Source organism: Spermophilus citellus, assembly GCF_964194105.1.
Source record: "Spermophilus citellus genome assembly, chromosome: X".
Classification (NCBI taxonomy): domain Eukaryota; kingdom Metazoa; phylum Chordata; class Mammalia; order Rodentia; family Sciuridae; genus Spermophilus; species Spermophilus citellus.
In genome coordinates, this window is record NC_138190.1 from 131,971,224 (window position 1) to 131,995,955 (window position 24,732).

Sequence of the window (24,732 nt, forward strand, 5' to 3'; positions counted from 1 at the left end):
GACCTTGACAGGTGGCTGTTTTAGCTATTTTTCTCCAATATGAACTTTGGTATAATATACATTCTTGTTTATTTTTCTTCCAACATTTGTGAAAGTATTCCTGTAGAGTAAAGTAACAGCATTGCTGAATTGAAGGCTATGATCATCAACAATTTTTAATTTTAATAGTTATTGTCAAATTGCAGCATATGTAAGATGTATTTTTAAAATGTTTGCAGGGGCTGGGGATGTGGCTCAAGTGGTAGCATGTTCGCCTGGCATGCGTGCGGCCCGGGTTCGATCCTCAGCACCACATACAAACAAAGGTGTTGTGTCCACCAAAAACTAAAAAATAAATATTAAAAAAATAAAATAAAATGTTTGCAGTGCTTTAACTAGTAAGAGTTAACTGACCAATTTACAAAGCCAGGCTTAAACAATCAGCATCACTGTTCACTCTCCTAGTTCTTTCATCTCCCATGATCTTCCTAATATCAACTTGCTGAGTTTTCCTCTAAACCACTCTCAACCAAATGGCTTCTCTACCCACACATGAATACTTCCTTGGTTTCTTAAGTTACTTTATTAGATAGTGGTATTTTAATGTGTCATGTGTGAGTTGTTTCTCCAGCTAAGTTCTTCAAGGGCTGAGAGTTTGTCTGACATTATATATATATATATATATATATATATATATATATATATATATATATATATTCATTCCTCAATAGAATTTATATATGTATACATATGTATATAAATTTACTAACTCTTGTTGAATATTTTTTTAAAGAAATTAATATGGCTGAGAATGTATATACATATATATATATACACACATGTATATATGTATATATACACACACACATATATACATATATATACACATACATACATATATATAAATATACACATATATATACACACACACATATATACATATATATACACATACATACATATATATAAATATACACATATATATACACATACATACATATATTATTCATATATATATACATATACACATACATGTATACATGCGCATATATATAAAAATATATATATATAGAGAGAGAGATATTGATTCCAGTGCCTTACACATGCTAGTCAATTACTCTATCACTGAGCTACATTCCCTATTTATTTCTTTTAAAAATGTTGATTCAACAAATAAGAGTTAGTGAATTGATAATTATCAAATTGTGAGAAAATTTTTTTTAGCCTCCCCCAAATCAATTAGAGCACTAGAGTAGGAATCAGAAGACCAGGGTTTATTTCCAGCTCTGTCATCAGCTAGCTTTGTGATCTTGTTTGGGTTGTTTTCCTTGTTTGGAACTTAGATTTTTCTTCTGAAATATAAATTATTTAAGGAGACCAGGGTTTATCAATTTTTCGCTCTATTGATAATTAGTCAAATAATTCTTTCAAAAATCAATTAATTAATTAATTAATTAATTTTGTTGATATACCTTTATTTTACTTATTTATATGTGGTGCTGAGAATCAATCCCAGTGCTTCACACATGCCAGGCAAGTGTACTACCACTGAGCCACAGCCCCAGGCCCCAAATAATTATTTTATTGTGGAAATCTGTTCTGTGTATTTTAAGATATTCAGCAGCTCCTGAGCCTCTACCCCACTACAAGCTACTAGCACCCTTCCCAGTTGTGACAACCCCAAATGTCTCCAGACACTGCTGCATGTCCTAGGAGGAAGGACAAAATTACTTCCAGCTGAGAACTACCAGAGTAGATCAGTACTTCTAACTTTCTGCAAGTCATAAATCACCTTAATCATCTGATGAATGCTATGGACCTTCTTCTCCAATCAATTCATTCATATATTCAAATAATTTTGTGTGTCATTCCAGGTCTTTTATGGTCCTTAGATTAAGAAATTATTGGACTATGTGATCTCTAAGGCCCACTTTATCTCTTAATTTTGTGAGTTATTTAAGGTTTAAGAGAAAAGAACATTTTTTTGATGTTCCATGTAGTGTTTTGGGACGTGCAGTTCACGTAATGATTCACTTTGTATCCCAAATTCACATCTATTAGCTTGGTTGTATTTTAAGTGTAGAACATGTTAATGACAATGAAACCAAGGACTAAATGTTCTTTCAATGCTGTCAATGTCTCTCCATGTCTTGTACACAGTAAGTTGTACTAGGCACAGTCACCAAACAATATAGGGTCTTATCATGTATTTATTTACACAATCTGGTTGTATAAGAACTATGGCAAATATGTTATACATTCTGGGAATCACATGTTTGTGAGCACTGGAAGTATTGTCATAAATTTGCTCTGGTAGATGTGTAACATACACACATTGCATTCCCTAGGATTTATCCAGGTCTACAGTGGATGCAGTGAATGAACAGATATTAGTTCTTATCACAAACACTGGATGCGGAATCTCCTCCATTTTCTTGGGAATTGCAATGGTGACATACATAGCTTTTCAGTAAGTTGATACAGATTTGTTCTAAGTTTAATTTGGTTTGATAGATGCTGTTGTCATTGTAACCTTGTTAATTTCATGAACAAATCCCAATAGGAAGAGGTCAGATCCATTAGATTATGAAGTGGATAAATTAAAAACAAAACAAAACAACTATCACTTCTAAAAAAAAAGTTTGAATTGGGCTTTTAAAAAGCAAGAAAGTTGGGATTAGAAAATATTTTTCCACCAGGATACAAGAAGACTAAGTGATAAAAGAAAAAGTTGAACTTATACATTTATGATAGCAAAATGTCAAACCACAGTTTCGGAAGAAGATATTTGCAATGCATATATCTGACAAAGGACTTTCATGCCAAATATATTTAAAACTCTTAAGAATAACAAAAACAAGACAGTACAATTGCAAAATGGGCAAAATAGTTTAACAGGTACCTCACAAAAGAAGTTATCCATGCCTAATCCCAACTTTTGCCTAAATGGCCATTAAGCAAGCATATGACAAGGCTCTCAGCATCATTTTTCATCAGAGAAATGTAAATCAAAACCACAATTACCATTAGACACCAAACAGAATGGCTAATATTGAAAATACTGACCATAGCAGGTATTAACAAGGATGTGGAACAATCGGGACTCTTATATATTGCTTCAGGGAATGCAAAATGGCAGATGCTTTGGAAAATTCTTTAGCAATACCTACTAAAAGATAAATACACATTTAGCCATTGATCCAGAAGTTTTACTCTTAGGTATGTATTCAAGAGAAATAAGTGCATGTGTCCATCAAAATATATGTACAGGAATATTTATAGCAGCTTCAGTCAGAGTAACCCCAAATTAGAACCATCCCCAATGCACATTAACAATTCACTGGATGAATAAAAGGTGCTATCTTTGTAAAATGGAATGCTATATAACAGGAAAAATGAACTACTTTTATATAATATTTAAATAGGATTGAGCAGAAGAAATCAGAAAAAGAAAAGATAATGTTTTATGATCCATTTCATATATGTGAAGTTTCAAGTGCAGGCAAAAGTAAATATAGGGGATAGAAGTTGGAATATTGATTACCTCTTGTGGGAGTTACTGAATGTTATGAAGTATTGAAAACATTCTAACTTTTGATCTGAGTGGAAGTTCCATAGGTGTATACAGATGTAAAGAATTTTAAGAATTCACTGAGTACATTCTTAAAATATGTGCCCTTTACAGTTTACCTTGATCTAGAATACCACATTAATAGGAAATAAAAATTCCAAAACTTAATTCAGTAAACACTGACTAGAAGTTGAAAAAAAAGAATCAAAGAAGAAAATAGGTATATTTAATTTTTGAAATACTAGATCAATTTCCACAAAATTAAATTGTGATCTCTTATTGAAACTTAGGGCTATATTTCCATGATTCCAACCATTGCAATATTTGGAAATATCCAAGTAAATCTATTTTAAACGGTTTCCATAGCCATCATCCTTTTCAGTAATATGCAGATCCAGCTCACTACATTGGTGATAATGGAAATGTAGTATCTGAGAAACTCTTCTCTTCCTTCTTTCTAAAAGAGAATAAAGAGAAAAGGGATTGCTTAGTTGAGAGAGGCTATTATTAATCCTGTTAATGAAGGTCACTATATTTAGGATACTGTGATTCTGTCTGGAAAGATATTGGGGGTACTCTAAAAGTCAGTGTGTGTGTGTGTGTGTGTGTGTGTGTGTGTGTGTGTGTGTGTATGACCATATAATTTACCATACTATATATATGCATATATTATATATATAAATAATGTAGTAAAATAAGTAATTTAATTTTAATAGGTAGTTCTTTTATTTTTGTAGTACACAGATGAGATGTGGCAATGATTAATTTAAACAGAAACCCTCACTAACTTAACATTTTTTTTTTTTTTTAGCAAACTTCGAAAAGATTATCCTTCCAAAATCCTGATCAACCTGTGCACAGCACTACTGATGTTAAACCTGGCATTTCTGGTTAATTCCTGGTTGTCATCGTTTCAGAAAGAGGGACTTTGTATCACAAGTGCAGTGGCCCTTCATTACTTCCTGCTCGTTTCTTTAACTTGGATGGGCCTGGAGGCAGTCCACATGTATTTTGCTCTAGTCAGAGTCTTCAACATATACATTCCATATTATATCCTTAAATTTTGTCTAGTTGGTTGGGGTAAGTGTATCTGCCATTGTTCTTGATGTCTTTGTTTTAAGCCTGTGTGTCTTTCTAATTCTTAGTCTGCTTTGTGCTGCTATAACAGAATACCCAGGAAAATTTATTAACATATTCTATTTCCTTTCAAAATTAATTAATTAATTTTAATTGATATATTATAATTGAACATAATAGTGGGATTTGTTCTTTTAATTTTTCTTTGTTCTTTTTGGATATACATGACAGTAAAAGGGATTTGTTATATATTCATACATGAACACAATATAATATAATTTAGTCAATTTAATTCCCCAGTACCTCCCTTTTCTCTCCCCTGATCCCCTTCCTCTATGCTACTGGTCTCTTCTATTTTCATGAGATCCCCACATTTTTTTCTTTCTACTTCCACATATGAGAGAAAATATATGATCATTGACTTTCTGAGTTTGGCTTATGTCACTTAACACAATGAGATTTATTTCTTAAATTCTGGAGGCTGGGAAGTCCAAGATCAAGGGGCCTGCATCATAGTAGAAGGCATCACATGGGGATGGAGGACAGAAGTTACAAAGAAATATCTTCTGCAAAAAATAAACCTATTCCTGCAATTATGGTATTAATCCATTCATGATGTCAGAACCTTTATAATCTTAAGTTTCCACCTCATGAACTTTGGAGGACACATTCAAACCATAGAAAACTCTATTAAGCAATTATTTTGTGGCCATATCATAGTTAAGGAATTAAGGATAACCTCACTGTGTTTGAGTGTGAACCTCTTTTTCTGCCTATATTGCTCTATGAATTCAACTTTTAATCTTTATGGTGAGGAGTTGGTTTGCAAATATTTATTGAGTACTTGCTTATGTGCTGTGCTAAGTGCCAGATATATAAGGGTAAACCTGTTAGATTTTAGTCATCCCTTTACAGAAGTTACAATCAACAAATAATGATGGAACAGCTAACAGTAAGGTAGCTTGTACTTGCACCGGAAGCTATTCCAAGTGCTTTATATGCTCATTTAGTCTTCACAGTATTTATTTTTTAATATTTATTTTTAATAATATTAAAAATATTATTTAAAAATATTATTAAAATATAATATTTAATAATAATAATAATCCAACTATATCCAAATAGTTGGATGCAATACTTTTATTTTATTTATTTTTATGTGGTGCTGAGGATTGAACCCAGGGCCTCACACATTCCAGGCAAGTGTTGTACCATTGAGCCCCCACCCCAGCCCAGTCTTCACAGTGTTTATATGGGATGGGTCCATCATTATTCCTACTGAGGACACTGAGAAACAGAGAGGTTAGGTAATTTGCCAAAACTCCATCAGTTAATAAGGACAGAATAGGAATTTGAATTGGGGAGTTTTTCTCCATAGATTGGACTTTTAACCTCTATGATCTTGCCATGCCATTTAAGGAACAGAAAAAGGACTTGACATGGGTGAAAGGGTGTCGGGCCAGGTACAACCTGACCCTTTTGACACCTCATTGCTGCTGCCCTTAAAAGAAGCCAGAAATAGAACTCAGCATGCATAGTTTCCTAATATAAATGTCACTATATTGGTTTACTTTCTTGTATTTCTTTTCAACATAATAAATAGTGAAAAGGTGTTTTGTTTTTGTACTGGGGATTGAATCCAGGGGCTGTAAACTAAGCTACATCCCCAAACATTTTTATTTTTTATTTTGCAACAGGGTCTTGCTAATTTAGTAAGGCTGACCTCAAATTTGAAATTTTCCCTCAGCCTCCTGAGTCTCTGAGATTATAGGTATTTACTACCACACCCAGCTTTCCAGCTTTCCTTCCTTTCTCTCTCTCTTTGTTTCTTTCTTTCTTTTTTTCTTTTTGTACCAGGGATTGAACTCAGGGGCACTTAACCACTGAGCCACATCTGCAGCCCTTTTTATTTTTTACTTTGTGACAGGGTCTCATTAAGTTGCTTAGAGCTTCAGTAAGTTGCTGAGGCTGGATTTGAACTCACAATCCTCCTCTCTCAGCCTCCTGAGCCACTGAGATTAGAGGCATGCAACAGCAGGCCCAGCATCCTTCCTGTATTTCTAATGGGCATGGTCAGCTCAGCTTCATTCCTATCCTCCCTTGCCTATCCAAAAGAGATTTTGTGTTCAAAAATGTGTTGGATACAGAAGTGATATGTATTAAGTAGGATACATAATGGTACATAGGTAGATAGATTTTATCCCCCATTGACTTTGTGAAGACAAAGTCAGCTACTCATCCTATTGATGAGTTCATTAGCATAGTGCATGCTTTCATTGGATAGACGGTCAGTGCTATTATCTATGCTAATGTCAGGTGCAAAGACAAATAGTAAACAAATCATAATCTAAAATATGGCTTCAGTATACTTAACAATCTATTAGAAACACAGAACCAAAAGCAGTACATGCATTTCCTTTTGTGTGTCCCTCATCTTGATTCAACCAGAAGATTGAAAAATGTTGTGGAAGAGGCTTCATGAAATGATGAAGTGGTCATAAATGTCCCTTGATCCTGGCTTTCCTTTTCCTCATCACCACTCCTCCTTGACTCCCTGTGTAGAAGGTCCTCCTTCACTCACTCCTCACATGTGGGTCTTCTCCAGAGATTGTTTCTTGCCTCTCTGATCTTCTGGTTCCACACACTCCTAGGGTACAGGGAGATGCAGGGAAGGTTAATGCTTGCACTTGCAGAGAAAAATATCTCGAAGAGTACCAAGTACACACAAGCCAGGGCCAAGCTGAGGCTGAGGCCTGACAGGTTTTGTAGGTAAAGAAAGATACAATGAATCACTCTTAGACTTATTTTCTTACTTACAAAGACAGCACAAGGAAGAGTAGCTCAAAGTGCCAGCTCCCAAGTTCTTGTCTCACACGCTAAAAACAACACCATCAAGACAAAGGGAACACATGACTGCCACACTGAGTTCTGGGATTTCCTGTTACTTAGGAGCCAGTTCTAAACAGAAGCTGTGAGATTTTCTCTTCTGTAGCTCTGTTCTGAGGAGACAGGGTACAAAGTCCCACAATTCTGCAGCACCCAGGCCGGTGATGGAAAACTGTCTCAAGATAGCCTCCCAGGGGATGTGAGTAAGAGATAGCTTTGGAGCACCTCTTCACAAGCTTCCCATCTTCTTTCATTCATGGAGGACCAGAGGGCACTCTGCCAAAATTCAAATAAGCTGACATCCAAGCCTTTGTCTAAGTGGCCTATGTGGATACATTGAAGGTCCCCAAGGGAAATAAGTATTAGCATCTGTTTAGATTTGAAGCTGTGTCTTCCTATTGCCAAAGCACCCTGATTTAAAGGTTCATTCTTTTTTTAAAGCCCTGTCCAAACTGGAGAACATCATACTATGTAAAATAAGTCAGACTCAGAAAATAAAAGTTGAATGTTTTCTCCCATATGTGGAAACTAGAGCATAATAAGAGGAAAAAAGTGTGTGTGCGGAGGGGGGGGGGGTTGAGTATCATAAAGATAGAGAGGAGTAGAAGATGGAGGTTGACAGAGAGGTAGGAGGGACAGGAAAGGGGAGGAAATGTGGAATAAATCTGACAAAATCATGCTAAGTGCATGCACATAGTGTATGTAGTGAATTCCAGCTTTATTTGTCTCTATAAAGCACCAAACCAATCTAAATAAATAAAAAATAAAGAAGTGAAAGGAAGACAAGCAGAGTAGAGGAAGGAAAATAGAGGGAGGGAGGAGGGGAGAGAAGGGGAGAACGGGGACTGAAATTGAGTAAATTAAATTTCATGCATGTGTGATTATGTCAAAATGAACCCAACTATTACGTATAACTATAATGCATTAATAAAAGAAAAAAACTACCCAAAGCAGATTGGTCCATGTTTAAAAAAGAAACAACCAACCAATAGATATATTTTTAAAAAATAATGTATATATCAACTTGAGGACTGCCACTTAATTCCATCCTAAATATGAGGTGTTCCATCCCTCTACCCCCATTCCAGGGGTATCTTTGAAACATGTCTGCATCATACTAGGCACTGTGCTTGGTGTGGACTATATAGATTGGAAGGAGCTGTCCTATTTATCACAGAATAGGATGGTGGAGGATTTTTGCACTCGGGGGTTTGGAGTAGCTTTGGAAAATATCTTACAAAACCCCTGAAATGTGTGTGAGTGTATGCTCTTCATTTAGGAGAAATACTGTTTTAGAAATAAAGAAATCATTTAATTTCTGCAAATGTACATGAAATTGGATTTTTCAACCCTGTGTCTATACTCACATCACGTTTGACCATTTTAACTGAACTGATTGCTTTATTATAGTCTGGCTGAATTGACTGGTCGTTAACTGGTCGATCTAGTCAAAATGTCAAACTAGTAATGAGTGTGGAAACAGCGTCCCTGTCAAAAAAGCACTGAAGGCTGCAGCTGATTGCCTGTGCCCTTCCTCCAAGGTGACCTAGACAAAAAGATAGTAGGAACTAAGGGGCAGTATTGAAAAGGAAAAAAATTGGCAGCCCATCATTTGAGAAGAAATGCTTGATGCAAACTCGCATTCTGATGAACTAGATACTTCCATTGCCAAGTTGATTTTTTGGCACTTGAGCTATTTTTAATAACCAGTGGGCGTAGTATTGGAGCCATTGGCATGCCGTTTAATTTAGCAGATTGGAGAACTCCTAGAAATGTTTAACTTGGAAGAATTCACAAACATTTTGCAAACAATGGTATTTTGATGCCCGCACATCTGTGGCTCATTTAAACATTATCTTAATATATCAGTGCCCACAGTCATTGATCTGGATCCTTCTCCCATGATATAATGGGATCCTTTGGCTTCCTTTCCTACTCTAGGAATCCCAGCAATTGCAGTAGCAATCATACTCACCGTGAGAAAAGATCTGTATGGAATTCTGAGCCCAACAACTCAGTTGTAAGTACCAAGAGCTCTGCTCCTTAGGTGGTGGGTTCTGGCCTGGCTGGGTATGGTGGGATGTTCTCAGCTTGGGGCTTGGCCTTGACACTGGCTTCAGGGAGAACTTAGCCTCAGCCTTTCTATCCTGGACACAGTCACAGCCACACTCATGGAATGGTTAGCTACCTAGGCTCTGTACGACTTTGAGCAAGTTACCAAATCTCTTACTTTTAATCTCTTCTGGAAAATTGGAGTAATAATGTTTGCTGTCAATGTCATGTGCAAATTAAAATGAAATCACATATATGTATATGTGTGTGTGTATATATATATATATATATATATATAATATAAATATATATGTGTGTGTGTGTATATATATATATATATATATATATATATTTGCTCAGCCTGTTGCCTGATCCATAGTGTTATATAACTGGAAGCCATTGTGATTATAAAACTCACAGACCGTTGGAAAGATTTAGTGGCCATTATAAGGAAATACTGAGGTAAATTGGAAAATATTTTCTACCTTTCAACAATAAAAATCTTCCCTGAAGAAGATAGCAAACAAAGCTTTTCTTGGTAAATTGGCTCAACTTTATTGTTCTCTTTTCCCTCCCTCCCTCACCCCCTTTTCTCTCTCTTTCTTTTTTTATTTGATTATAAGCCCATCCCTTTAATTCTCTAAACTGTAGCCATAACAAAGTAGTCATTCATTGGATTCCATCTCTTTAGAATCTTCTGTTATAGCCATGTAAATAGCTATCCTGTGGTCCTTTAGGCTGCACAATCTCATTTCACGTTTGTTTTCTTTCCCTTACATATCCATTCTCTTTATAGTTGCCTCTCAAGATCACGTCCACTATAGATTTCCTTTCCCACTGGACTGGAATCAAATGTAGGAGGTCCTGCTCCCAAGACTCCTCTGTCTTTCATATTGAGATGACAGTTTCCAGAGGGTCAAAATTATATTGCCCTTTGCAGCAAACGCTTTCTAATTAAAATCTTTGTTATTCTTTCTTTCTCTGCCTTTTCTCTTCCCTTCATTCTCATCTGCACCTCCATCTTCCCTCTTTGTCTGTTTTGTGTCTTAAAAGGTCCTCAGTGTCTATCTACTAGTGATTCTTCTTGAAAGATCAAAAGCAAAAGTAAAATCAGAACAAAATCAACTCCACTCTCCCCCAAAAGAGCCATTTCACATATGACTTTGTTAGTAAGAGGCAGATGGCTCTAAGAGCTTTGTTTTTTAAATAATTACATTTTGAAAGGTAATTCAACACATGGTACAAAATCCAAATGTACAAAAAGGTAGAGGATGAAAAATAAGCCTCATCCCAACCCCAGCCACTCAGCTTCTCTCCCTTGAGGTAATTCTTGTTACTAATAATCCTTGTATACATATTCTTTTGCATGTTTTTTTAATTTGTTTTAGTTTTTTGATCTATTTTATTTTATTTTTTTTCTTTTCTTTTTTTTACCTTTTATTTTTTTTATTTTTTTAGAGTAGAATTTTCTTTTCTTTTTCTTTTTTTTATTGGTTGTTCACAACATTACAAAGCTCTTGACATATCATACTTCATACATTAGATTGAAGTGGGTTATGAACTCCCAATTTTACCCCAAATGCAGATTGCAGAATCACGTCAGTTACACATCCACAATTTTACATAATGCCCTATTAGTAACTGTTGTATTCTGCTACCTTTGACCTATTTTATTTTAATTGCTACATAGTAATCACATATATTTATGGGGTACAGTAGGATCTTTAGATACATTCACATGTTGTGTAATGATCAAATAAGGGTGATTAAAATATCCATCACTTAAAACATTTATTATTTTTTTGTGGTGAAGCATTCAAAATCCTTTCTTCTAGATTTTTTAAACATACAATATAATATTGTTGATTATAGTCACCCAACTGTAACAGAACACTAGAACTTATTCCTTCCCACTATTCTCCTCATCCTCTCAAAACTATTACTATTCTACTCTCTACTTCTACGACATCAACTATTTTAGATTCCACATGTGAATAATGTCTTGCACAATTTGTTACTGAAATGGTGAATATATATGACTTTACACATTACTCTTTTCAATTAATAAATATCTTGGAGATGACTATCCAAACATACAGTTTGCCTCATTTTACAAGTTTTTTAAATACCTTCTTTCAAGGCTGAAGATAATATTTAGAAATCCCTAAGCATTAGAGTCCATTAAGAAAATTAAATATTTTTTCACACCCTCCCAAGTTGCATACACACAAAATCATACATACATGAAATTATCTACACCAAAACGTGAACAACATGTTCAAAGAGAGTTTTCCTGGCTTTAAAAACGAGAGATCCCAAAGGGGAATGAATGAAAGAGAGGAGAGATGGGAATAGAAAAGACAGCAGACTGAATTGGACATAACTTTCCTATATTCATTTATGAATACATGACCAGTGAAACTCCACATCATGTACAACCACAAGAATGGGATCCTAATTAGGATGTTGTATTCCATATATGTACAATATGTCAAAATATGCTGTACTGTCATGTATATCTAAAAAGATCAAAAATTTTTATTGTAACTAAAAATTTTTGGTTCTAGCTCTGAGAGAGAGAGAGAGAGAGAGAGAGAGGGGGGGGCAGGTCTCTGCAAAGCTAACACACAGTTGAATTCATCAAGTTTGTCTGTGTTCAAAAACTAGAGGCAATGCCTCAGTAATTAGATATGTTATTAAATTAAGTAACTATACATATGAACCATAAGAAATTTCTTCTTTAATAGAAACTGTAGAGCCTTTAATCAATCCAGTGGCTAGTGTTGCTTTTTATAGTTCAAATATATCATATTTTAAAGCATTTTTACTAACTCTGATCAGCTCATCATTGTTGATAGAGCATTCAGAAAAGCCATTAATTGCTCATGTCCTTCTACTGTAATATTTATAATGCAGAGTTGAATCTGTCCTGCAAATAAAACTCAGGTGTAAGGTGGGGAGAGGAGAGTCACTTTGGGGGAAAAACATAATTTGTTTTTCTGCTGATGAAAAATAGTCTCCTAGGGAATTCGACTGAGAGGTTTCTGCCTATGTAGGACAGAAACATCTTATGGGATTTCTAACTTGGTATTGAAGAGTACCCTTAACTGGGCTCAGAAGGTTGGTGTTTTAGTCCTAACTCTGCTACCAGTGGGTGTGAGTGAACTCTGTCAAGTTCTTCATCTCTCTAGGTCTAGGTGTCCTTAGATTAAATGGAACTGACTAAGTGATGTTCAGAATCTTAGTAAAATAGGAGCTAATGTTTTCCTACCTCACTGTAGTCTTCTTTTTTTTTTTTTGTTTCTTATAGTTGTTGGATCAAAGATGATTCTCTCTTTTACATCTCAGTGGTGGCTTATTTTTGCCTCATATTTCTGATGAATCTCTCCATGTTCTGCATTGTCCTTGCTCAACTGAATTCCATGAAATCCCAAAGCCAGAAGACTCGGCAGAAGATGATTCTGCATGATCTCAAAGGCACATTAAGCCTGACATTCTTGCTTGGCCTCACCTGGGGGTTTGCCTTTTTCGCCTGGGGACCCGTGAGGATATTTTTCTTATATCTTTTTGCCATTTGTAACACTTTGCAAGGTAACTGCTGCTTCTCTGTTCTCTGTGTGGCTACCTACACCTTCACCAAGTGTTTGGTTGCTTTGAAAAATAACCTCATCTTTTAGAGACTTAAAGGAGGAGAAAATAGTCCAGGAGGCCTCTGTTCACAACTATTTGACAAGAAGTCATTGGAAATATTAGGTAGATGTTACCCCTCATTGTAGGAATGAAGTTTAAGAATGTAAGAATTGTAGGAATGAGGGTTAGAGCAAGGAGTAGTGGGCCAAGGCAACAGGCCAAGGTTCTAGTCTTGGTTTTGCTACAAATCCTCTTCAGAATCTCACCATAACTGATTGAATTAGATGATCCTAAGCTAAGGGCTCTATAGCTCTTTAATCTCCTTCATATATTCTGGTGAAAGAAATAAATGATCAATGAAGTGATTAACAATAGAAAAAAGGCAACATAAGAAGTAAAGCTGGGGGGCTGGTTAATATATTTTTGAGTAATTATTGATTTGTCCTATAAAAACAATCTTTGGGTGATTTGGGGACGCATGTAGAATTGATTCATGGAGGACTGAAGCTCCTCTTCATACTATTATCCTCATCTTCGGCCAAGACCATTTAGGCTACTGGGGCTGGCATGGAGCCAACTTAGCTCCATTGAGTTAAGGTCTCCTTTAATACTCTCTACTATTTTCCACTCAATATACACCTCCTTCCTAAATGCACTCCACTGGTGGTCCCAGGGGATGCTCCATCAGGAAAAGGTCGCTTTGGTCAAAGAAACATGGGAAATGCAGCAGTTCATTCCCTCATTCTTTGGAATATAGCTTGTTAAAAACTCTCAGAAGCTATTGAAAAATATTTAAAATTTTGTTTCAACTTTACATTTTTAAAACCTCAGAACCTTTTTAAAATTATGGTTGTTTATCCTTGAGGAATCTCAGGAAATATGAATTGATATGTAATTATATTCCAGGCCCTTCCAAAGTGGTATAGGCATGTGGTGGAGCAATCTGTATACATCATAGTTTTACCCTAATGTCTTATGATTCAAGAACCCATCTCATTTGCAGCAGTATGGTGACTTAACAGAAATTTTGTGTCCCACCAGATTCTAGTCTACCAACCTTAAACAGTAGTTCCCCTTATTTCTGTTTTACTTTCCACAGTTTTAATTATCAAGTGTCAACCATGGTCTGAAAATATTAAATGAAAAATTCAAGAAATATACAATTCAAAAATCTTAAATAATTTTATTATAGAATGTTGATATAATTGTTTTATTCTATTATTAGTTGTCATTCATCTATTATTGTGCCTAATTTATAAATTGAATTTTATCATAGGTATGTATGTGTAGGAAAGATAATATATATAGGATTTGGAAGTATCCATAGTTTCAGGCATTCTACTGGGGATCTTGGAATGCAGCCCTCCCTTTGGATTACAGGGGATTACTGTACAGCCATATTCTGACTAGAAAGTGTAAAGGTGCAAAATGTGCTGTTCTTCCTTCAGGTGCCATTTAAAAATTTTTTAGTTGCAGATGGACACAATATCTTTGTTTTATTGATTTATTTGTATGTGATGCTGAAGATTGAACCCAGTGCCTTACACACACAAGGCAAGAGCTCTACCACTGAGCTACAACCCCAGACTTTAGGTGCTATTTTTATTGCCTCTGGTAGTAGGAATGAGTTTTTTAGGAATACCCCCACCACACACACACACACACCAGACTTACTTGATCCCCTCTGAGACTACCTGCACTTGGTTATAATCTAGATTACTGACTGAGGCTTTAATGCTGGTTCTATATTTTTCCTCTGGACAAAACCACCTGACCCACACTGAGGTACTCTAACTCTATACTCCAGCATGATGCTCTAACCTCAAGAACTAACTGTACTTGGTGTAGAATGTTCACAGAAGTGGCTTAGGAACTAGGTGCCTGTACAGACTTCTTTCTTAGTACTAAATCCAGACATCTCATTGGCTCACTAATCTGAGGAGAAATGTACTCACTCTATTGAAAGAGGGGTTAAAGGAAAGCTGACAAAGAACAAGAGAGCAGTTTTGAGCTTGAAAAGGAAGGAGGTGTTTTCAAAACAGCCAGTGCTCCGTTCCTGAGGTGGAAGTGGAAAGTAGTGTCTAAGCAGGGAGCCTACATGAGTAGAAGCAAAATTTAATTGGGTATTGTTTTGAAGACTAAAACCAAGGTCCCATAGATCCAGCATCAACAGAGCCAAGCTGTCTCTGTCACATATGCTTTACGTCAATCAAGCACCCAGTGTTCCTAGTCCTGCCTACAAGATAGAATGTGCCATCTATCTTGGGAGGGTGTTTTCAGAGCTCTGAGTTTCAAACTCAAGTCTTACCCCCCTTCTCTCTCTCTCTCTCTCTCTCTCTCTCTCTCTCTCTCTCTCTCATACACACACACACACACACACACACACACACACACACACATCAAGTAACTGCAAAACAAGAATGCAGTGAAACACAGGAACAAGCTAGCTATTTACACAGCAAATGGCAAGCTTGCAATCTGGCTAAGGGGCTTGCCCTGTGGTCAGGTGGGAAAAATTATGTTCATGATGAGTCATTTGTGAAGGAAGGGTGCACAAATAAAAATGCAGGTGACAAAAACCTGACATCTTCCCTCATGCCTGTGTTCTGGTGAGTAAGCAGATCAATCTGTTATTGGAAAGAAAAGGGAAGGCTGTCAGGCAGAGAGGGAAAGCTGGAAGGCAGCTCATTGGGAATTCACAGAATAACCTTTAAGTCTGAGAATTAACGAAACTCCATGCAGAAAATCAGAGCAGTAATAGGTGCTTGATGTCACTGTTGCCCCTTGTTCGTGCTGAAGCCGGAGGAGTTTCACCTGCTCTGAGGCTGAGGCTTGCTCTCATCAGGTTGCTGCACCACCATCCAGGTGGCTGCTGCTCAGACAAAGAGTGAATGCTGCTGAATTCATCCCCACAGTTGTGTGGTTACACATAGAGCTAAAGCCCTGGGGATAGTTAGTGAAAAACGTCATTTTGTTTAGCCTCCAGATTGCTGTCTCCCACCTGGAATCAGAATGTCTCAGGGCTGGAACCAGGGAACCAAGATCTTCCCAATCCAACTCCTCATCAAGTAACAATAAGTCACTGAACCTTTCCTGGCACAACATTCCATAAATTTGATGTAAATTTCCTATGTACATATATGAATATAGCACAGTGAATCTCACCATCATGTACATCCATAAGAAATTAGTTGAAAAATAACTATGGGTACAGGGCAGAAAGATCAATAGAGGGAAGGGAGCAGGAGGTGAGGGGAGAGGAGGGAAAGGAGAGGTACTGGGGTCTGAATTAGAACAACATATATTCTGTGCTTGCATATTTATGTCAAAATAGATTCTATTTTCATGTGTAACTGAAAAGCAGCAAAAATTTAAAAAGAAAAAGGAAAGGAAGCCCCACCTCCCAACCGGAAAGAAAGCTCAATATCCCATAAAGCAGAGCATTTAATTTCTCCTTCTCCTTCTCCTCCTCTTCCTCATTCTCCTTCTCCTTCTTCTTCTTCTCCTCCTCTTCTCCTTCTCCTGTACCAGGGATTGAATTCAGGGGCACCCGACCATTGAGCCACATCCCCCAGCAGCTTTCTGTATTTTGTTTTGAGACATGGTCTTGTAAGTTGCTTAGGGCCTCATTAAGTTTCTGGGGCTGGCTTTGAACTCATGATCCTCCTGCATCAACCTCCCAAGCTGCTGGGATTACATGTGTGCACCACTGTGCCCAACCAGCATCTTCTTTACCCAAGAGTAGTATAGTATGGTGGTTAAGAATGTGGGCTCTACAGTCAGACTGCCTGTGTTCAGTTCTGATGCTGCCAACTTAAATATTAGCTTTGTGACCTGGGTCAAGTTTACTAGATTTCTTGGACTCTGAGGTCCCTCATCTGTAAACATGAGACTAAAAACACAATGCCTATCACAGAGCCATTGCTTAGCAAACACTAGCTGTGATTTATTATTTTCTGGCTGTTCTGTAGCTTCCTCACATTGCTCCTGGTTCCAACCTGGCAACCACAAAGAACAGGCATAATTTCTCCTTTTGATGACAGCCTTTTCAGAACTATGACTAATGCTACCAACCTCTCCTCACCCTGTATTTCTCATCCCAAGAATTTTCTTATCTGGATACAACACTCCAGCTTTTCTACAAGTTCATTACTATCCTTGTTTATTTTATTCTTTTTTTGGGAGGAGGGTACCTGGGATTGAACTCAGGGGCACTTGACCACTGAGCCACATCCCCAGCCCTATTTTGGATTTTATTTAGACACAGGGTCTCAGTTGCTTAGTGCCTCACTTTTGCTGAGGCTGGCTTTGAACTCACTATCCTCCTGTCTCAGCCTCTCCAGCCACTGGGATTACAGGTATGCACCACCATGCCTGGCTATTATTCTTGAATATTTCTCTTTGTCATCATCCTCTTAAAACAAAGCCTCCTAAACTGAACTGGTAGGAGCTATGGTCAACCCATGGCAGATGGCAGAGATTCTTACCTGCCTCAGTCTAGATTCTTTACTTCCACTAAGGCCCTAACTAAAATTGTCTTCGAACACATTTACTATATTGACTTGTGCTCAGTTTGCAATGAGTTAAGATCATTTTGTTACTAATCATTGATGTGCATAACAACTTTCCATATAGAGTCAAACTGAACACTGCCCTGTATGCAGAACAAAGGTTTCTGAACTGGCCTTGGGCCCAAAATAATACTTTGAGATCCAAGAAGGAATTGCTAAGGTTGCAGAAGGCTGTGAGAGTTTACACTTCAAGTGCTTTGGAGTCCAAATAATCAATAATGTATTGAGCTGCCACACAGAGTACTGTAGACAAAAGGGAAGGTGATATAAGATGGAAAGGAAACATACCTCTCCCCTTCAAAGACTTGACACTTAGAGTGTGAGATGGACAATCCATGGAAAGTTATGTGGCTAAGTAGGGCAGATATTATGAGAAATGAAGCATCATGGGAGTTCAGGAGTGGTAAAGGTGAGTTCCAGTTTGAGGCATCTGTAAAGGCTTTGTGGATAAAGACTTTTGGCATGGACCATAAATAAAAGTGAAAGTATCAACAGGAGTTATTTCTGCCAATTCCACCACAAACTTTTGGAAATCCAGTTGTCCCTCCTAGGACTTTGCAACAAGGATCATCTTAAGTCCCAATTTTGCATCCCAAGGAGAATGATGGGGATAAAAATTGGCTCATACTGCTCATAAATGCCTTTGGCACTCTCCTCCCACTTGTGGGACAAAATCAGGGCAGTAGAAATCAAGGGCATCAGATGCGTGTTTTCCACATGGTGTAATTGTGGGAAGATGATGTGTATTAGTTATTTATGGTCGTGTAGCTAATTACCCCTGAATTTTATTATCTCACACAGGGTATGAGGGTCAGGAACTCAGGAGCAGCTTAGCTGAGTATTTCTGGTTCAGAGACTCTGATGAAGTTGGAGTTAAGCTGTCAGCTAGCATTGTAATCATCAGAAGACTTGACTGGGACTTGGGGAACTGCTCATACATATGCCCACTCACATGGCTGTGGACTAGAAGATTCAGTTCCTTACCATGTGGTCCTCTCCACAGAGATGCCAAGATATCCTCAGGACAAAATGCTTGACTTTTTTAGAGTGAATGATGGGAGAAAGGGGAAAAGAGAGAGAGAGAAAGGGAAAGGGGGCAGGGGGAGAGAAAATATGACTTTATTATGTTTTATAACCTAATCTTAGCATGTCATTGCCACATTCTATTGGTACAGTGTGAAAGGAGACTGCACAAGAGTGTGAATGACTGGATGTGGGGATCATTGAAAACCATCTCAGAGACTGGATATCCTAGCAGCTCTTATTTGTAATGGTCTAAGATAGATAGCAATCTTGGGGCAAAGGAGTGGTGGACATAAAGTTTTGATAACAAACCTTTTTGCCATCACTGTCTTTATAAAAGCTAGAAAAATGAAATCAGAAATCAGGTAATGGCCCTGGAGCTCTTTGGAAGTAGCATTGACAAGAGCAGCTTTGTGTCTAGGTATTGGTTACAGCTGATGAAAAAGACTGACCTCCTTCTCCTGGCTTAGGATTCCTCATTTTTGTGTTTTACTGTGTGATGAAGGAGAATGTACGGGAGCAGTGGCAGATACACCTCCGTTGTGGGTGGTTGCAAACGGATAACTATTGTGGTAAGATGCCAGTCTGGGTAAGGTTTTGAATTTTACATGTTTTACAAAACTGCTCAGATTAACTTATCTCCTAACTTGAGTTCAAACAGTATCAGCATCAAAATACAGTCTGTTTCTATGACCTGAAAATGATTTGTGTTTTTTACACTAAGATGAATGCAGTCAAGTGAAGAATGTGACTTGGGTCATATATTAGCCTAGTGGAGCTTTTGTTTTAGCACAGATTCCTTGGATCACTTTTCCTCTATGCCACATCACCACTTATTCAATCAAAATAGTATTGATTGAGTGCCTGCTGTGTTTAGGCACTGGGTCACAGGAACTTCTGGCCAAGTAGCCAACAGTAGATTGAGAGGATGTGAAAAGCAAAGAGTGGTGGTGGTGGTGGAGAGAACTTACCAACATGCCAAAGATGTCTGGCCAGTGGGCTGCCAGGATGGTTCTTCTGATGGCCTTCTCAGTAAACTGGGAGATGTAGTAGATGCTATTGTTGTCTCTTAGCAGTGGTGATTCACGTGAGAATGTCTCCAGTACAGGCAAGTTTAATTTTTATGTATCAAAAGTGTCTTCCATCCAATTCTAGCAGTTTGTCTCAGTCTCAATGCAAAGCTCAGTCTGCTTCCCTAAGGGAAGACAGCATTTGAACTCTAAGATTCTATGAGTACCACCAAGATCTCCTTCCTTTATACGAAGTGTATCTGTGACCTGTGGTCCTTATACTGTAGGGAAAGCAGGTCTCCTTGGTAAGTGCTTTGACTCTTCCTTTGTCACACATGATAGTACAAACTTACCTCTCATGACTTTGTAGAAAAGCTAACTCTTAGAATGAACAAACACTGTGTATTGAGGTTTATATTTCCCCCTGTTTTATTGATGTATTACAATTATATATAATAGTGAGATTTGTTGTCATATATTCATCCATACACACAATATAACACTATAATTTGGTTAGTATCATTCCCTATTATTTCCCCTCTCTATCACCTCCTCTGTCCCCCAGGATTTTATATTTTAACAGGACCATTGAGGTATCATAATAGTCATTGATTTTAAGTGTAGAGTTTGATAAGATGTATGTTTTAACATTTTTTGCATTATTTCAGATGGAAGTAGCAGGTGTGGGTTAAATGTTGGGTATAAACAGAAGAGACTGAAGAAAACCTTTGAGCACAAATTGTTGGCAGCATCCCTTAAATCAACTGCAACAAGCTCTACTTTCAAGTCTTTAGGCTGTGTACAAAGCACTCCTTCAGAAATGATCTTCCCAAACGGTGAGGAAAAGGCTGTGTTGCTTACATTTATAGCCCAGTGATACTGAATTAATCTGAGACCATGTAGTAGGTCTTAAATAATACTTCCTCTTCAAACCTGAACACACACACACACACACACACACACACACACACACACAGCTTTAGTCAGATTTTTCATCACTGTGACCAAAAATCCTGACAAGAACAATATAAAGAAAGAACAATTTATGTGGGGCTCACAGTTTCAGAGATTCAGTTCATTGACAGCTGACTTCATAGCTCTGGTTCCAAAGTGAGGTAGAACATCATGGCAGAAGGGTGTGGTAGAGGAAAGCAGCTCAGAACATGGCAACAGGAAGCAGAGAGAGCTCTGCTCACCAGGAACAAAATATAAACTCCAAAGTTATGCCCAAGTGACCTACCTCCTCCAGCTATACTCCACCTGCCTACAGTAACCATAACCATTGACCCAGTAAATACATATTAGTGGATTAATACAATGGTTAGGTAACAATTGTCATAATCTAATAAATTTCACCTGTGAACAGTCTTGCATTGTCTCACACATGAACTTTTAGGGGACATCTCATAACCAAACCACACACATACATACATGTACACATCTGGGCTCATTCTTGGCTGAGAACATATATAGAGAAGCACTTAGCAAACTTAATATGTACAAATCTGATGAGTTATTATACTAATGGGACTACAGGAGACAGGTTAGAAAAATTCATGGGAGTTAAAAACAATTGTCACAGACTGTTGAAAGCACAAGAACCTAGACATTGTATAATCCTGTTCCCTAATTTTACAGATGTGAAACATTAATCAGGGTAAAGGAAAGTGCCTTAAGGACAGTCATTCTGTTCAGCAGCAGCAGACTGGGACCAGAAATAAGGCCTCCTGGCTTTCAGGACTAGTGCACCCTACCAAGATTACCCTTTGAGTTACATGTTCACCTTGTTCTATAGGAAGCAATATTTATAGGTAGAGACTAGAGATGGAGCATTGGGAGACAAAGTGTAAGGAAAGGGTGGGTCTACAGGCTAAAACAGAGAAAGATAAAGTGATCAAGAACTTAACAACTTCTAGTTGGTCCATGATGCAATGATCTTGGTTGACTTTCTTGAAGACCATTGTAGACCCCCGCTCACACACAGATAGACCACCTTTGTAGCCATTCTCTCACCCTCTCAGTGCTGATAGTACGACTGCTCATCCACTTGTATTTTTTTTTTATTATGTTGGTTCAAAAAAAAAAAAAACTGTTTTCCAGAGCTGAAGCTCATCTGGAAGTAGTATGGTGGATTTTAAAAGCACTTAATTTTGTATGGGAAAGCTAGTAGTACATGAAAGAAACCTTTCCTTGGCCACAAGCATTTATCAGACTCTAGCCAACTAACTTGTGGGTATGTTCTGGTGCTCATATGGAGGCACAGGGGAGCCACAGCACAGAGAAGACCTGGACTATGGAAGCTCCTTTCTGCATAATAGTTGGGGCTGGTTGGATGATATCATTTTGGCCAAAGGATAGTTAGTATTGGTTCCCCTGCTGCCCCAGGAGTATATTTCATTAGCAAATAAATAGTACAAATGTACACATATTTTTCTTCAGAGGAACAGTAGCAATACATGTGAAGGATTCTAATATTGTTGTACTAAGCAATAGACCTGGACAGCCAAGGGGCCTGGGATCTGTCTCAAAATGAGTGACAGGTAGACAGCCCCATGTTCTAAAATTGAAGTTTGGATGCTACCACCCAACATGTGGTAGCCAAAAGCTAGATTCCACTAGCACAGAGTGAAAAATCATGCTCTCTTTAACACCAGACAATCTCAACTTTGAGAAATAGCCAAACTTCCAGTGTAAGAATATCAAATCCATAGGGAATATTACATATTCTTATTCTACTTTCCAAGGCCTCCTAAGTTTGGCCATAAATATCCTCCCCTAGGTTAAGTTTAAGATCTGTAACACTGTTATTCACAATGGGGAAGACACTTTTGCCTAAACAATATGCTGTCAAAACAAATCAATTCATTCCATATTTATATTAAACCATCCAAAGAAAGCAACACAATGTTCACTTCTTTTATTTTCTTATATACTTTTATTTTATTTATTAATTTTATGTGGTACTGAGAATGGAACCCAGTGTGTCACATGTGCTAGGCAAGTACTCTACCACTGAGCTACAGCCCCAGCCCTCTTTCCCTTCCTTTCTAATTGTTCATTCAATCATTCAGTACAAATTTTTCATGATTCTACCATATGCACAGTTCTTAATGCCCCAGCTGAAAAATATTCTTGTTTTTGTTAATGCAGATGACATGGATGAAGATACCTACTGTTTTTCTTCCTTGGGTTGTGAAGTTATGCCTGACTGTGCAAGAAGAATATTACCTATGGAAATCAAAATGAATTCCAGCCACAAAGATTTTTTTTCAATAAATCTCAGCAGAGATGCTCACCTTCTCCCACCTCTGGGCTGGGAAAAGTGTTGAATTTATGAAACAATCTGCTCCAACCTCCAATGAGATAATATTTGGTGAATATTAAAGTTGTAATAATTCTATTCATTGTTACAGTTGTTTCTTTTTTTAAAGATTAGATTGGAGCCTATAGTTATGGTACATTAGGGGAGAAATGTCTACAGCATTTTGTTCCAAAAATGTTAACTGTGTGTATCCTAAATGAAAATAGTCAAGATTGGGGGCCGTACTGTCCTGCTCTGGGAGACAGTTGCAGATGGCCAATGTATTAGTATCTCCAGCTGGCCTGACACACAAAGGAGAAGTAGATAGGAAGAGCCACAGGTCATATCTTTTTTGAGGAAAAAAACCTGCCTTGTTTGTCTGTCATGACAAAGCACCTGAAATCCTCATTATTCAAGTTATATTTTGATTGAAGCCCCTTATTAAAATGCAAACATGTTTTGTGAAATAGGTAGCTCATCAATCCACAGACACGCATGAATTTCTTAACGGGGACTAATTTCTCAGCTAAGACAGCCCCTTGGGAAACAGTAAGCAGGGTCCTGAAGAATGTAACAGCAGGAAGTGTCTGAATCTGCCTTTTCTCCCTTGGAAGGAAGGGAAAGGTCAGGGTGAGCAGGACAGTAGGGGAATGGAAGAGAGAAAGATCAAAGGTGACAGAATGAGCAAAGATGAATTTTGTCTGCTTTGCATCCTTTGATAAGCATGATAAGAGTTCTTCTTAATCCCATCCCAAATACCACCACTGCAGTTTCCCAGCCAAGCATGCTGCTCACATTCAACCTTGGGTACAAATGAGGAAAGAAATGAACATTCTGGAAGGATACACAAGCAACTGGTATCATTGATTTGCCTTCAAAAAGAGGGACTGTGTATCTGGCTGCAAGGGAAAAGAAAATTTACTTTTCCCTCTGTTTCTATATATCTTTTGAATCTTCAACTGAGAGAATATATTACTTCTTTGAGCAATAAATAAATGAATACACAAAGAAAGTTAATCAAACCCTTCCAATGAGAAAGAAAGATAAATCCTTGGGGTTTAATACTGCCAATCAACCTCCCTACAGTCCTTGTGAATGTGTATGATGCAGTGGACTGTGGAGACAGCAGAGCTGAGTTCAAATCCAGCTTTGCCACTTCCTAGATTTGTGACCTTGAGAAATAACAATAATCATACAATTGAAGTGAAGCTTAAATGAGATGATGTTCTGAAAGTTTTCTAGCACAGTGGAATACATGATATGTTAACTACTTTCTACTCACTGCCTGCTTACTACTCACCCCCTGTTGGCCCCACCCACCATGTCTATTCCATTAAAGGCAACACACTGGATCCTTGAAGTGAAAATTTATGTTGACTACTAAACAGTCTGGAGTTGGTGCCAGTCCCTGGTATAAAGTTCTTAAGTCTCTCTTGCCCCTTTATCGGCTCACATAATATTGAAAAGATAGGTAGGCTCTTAAGCCCCAGAATATCTGCCATTAAAATCAGTCCTCTTGTCTATGAAATGTTATCATAAGGAAATCATACATCCATTGTAGCCCATATGATTTCATGTGTACTTTGAAGCGATGGTGTATGTGTGTGAGAGGAATGTGTGTGTGCACACGCG

The 24,732-nt window shown here is 37.6% G+C and overlaps 1 protein-coding gene across 1 annotated transcript in view; it reads left to right on the top strand.

The window, feature by feature from the left end:
• The window catches only part of ADGRG4 (adhesion G protein-coupled receptor G4), a gene marked incomplete at both ends in the record, with an annotated part of 110,425 nt that overhangs the window by 78,585 nt on the left and 7,108 nt on the right, over positions 1-24,732 (top strand). Inside the window, 6 exons of the mRNA XM_081277756.1 lie at positions 2,328-2,449; positions 4,362-4,630; positions 9,455-9,533; positions 12,876-13,156; positions 19,260-19,361; positions 20,468-20,635. Coding sequence (XP_081133882.1) covers positions 2,328-2,449; positions 4,362-4,630; positions 9,455-9,533; positions 12,876-13,156; positions 19,260-19,361; positions 20,468-20,635 — 1,021 coding nt within the window. The remainder of the gene's footprint in view (positions 1-2,327; positions 2,450-4,361; positions 4,631-9,454; positions 9,534-12,875; positions 13,157-19,259; positions 19,362-20,467; positions 20,636-24,732) is intronic.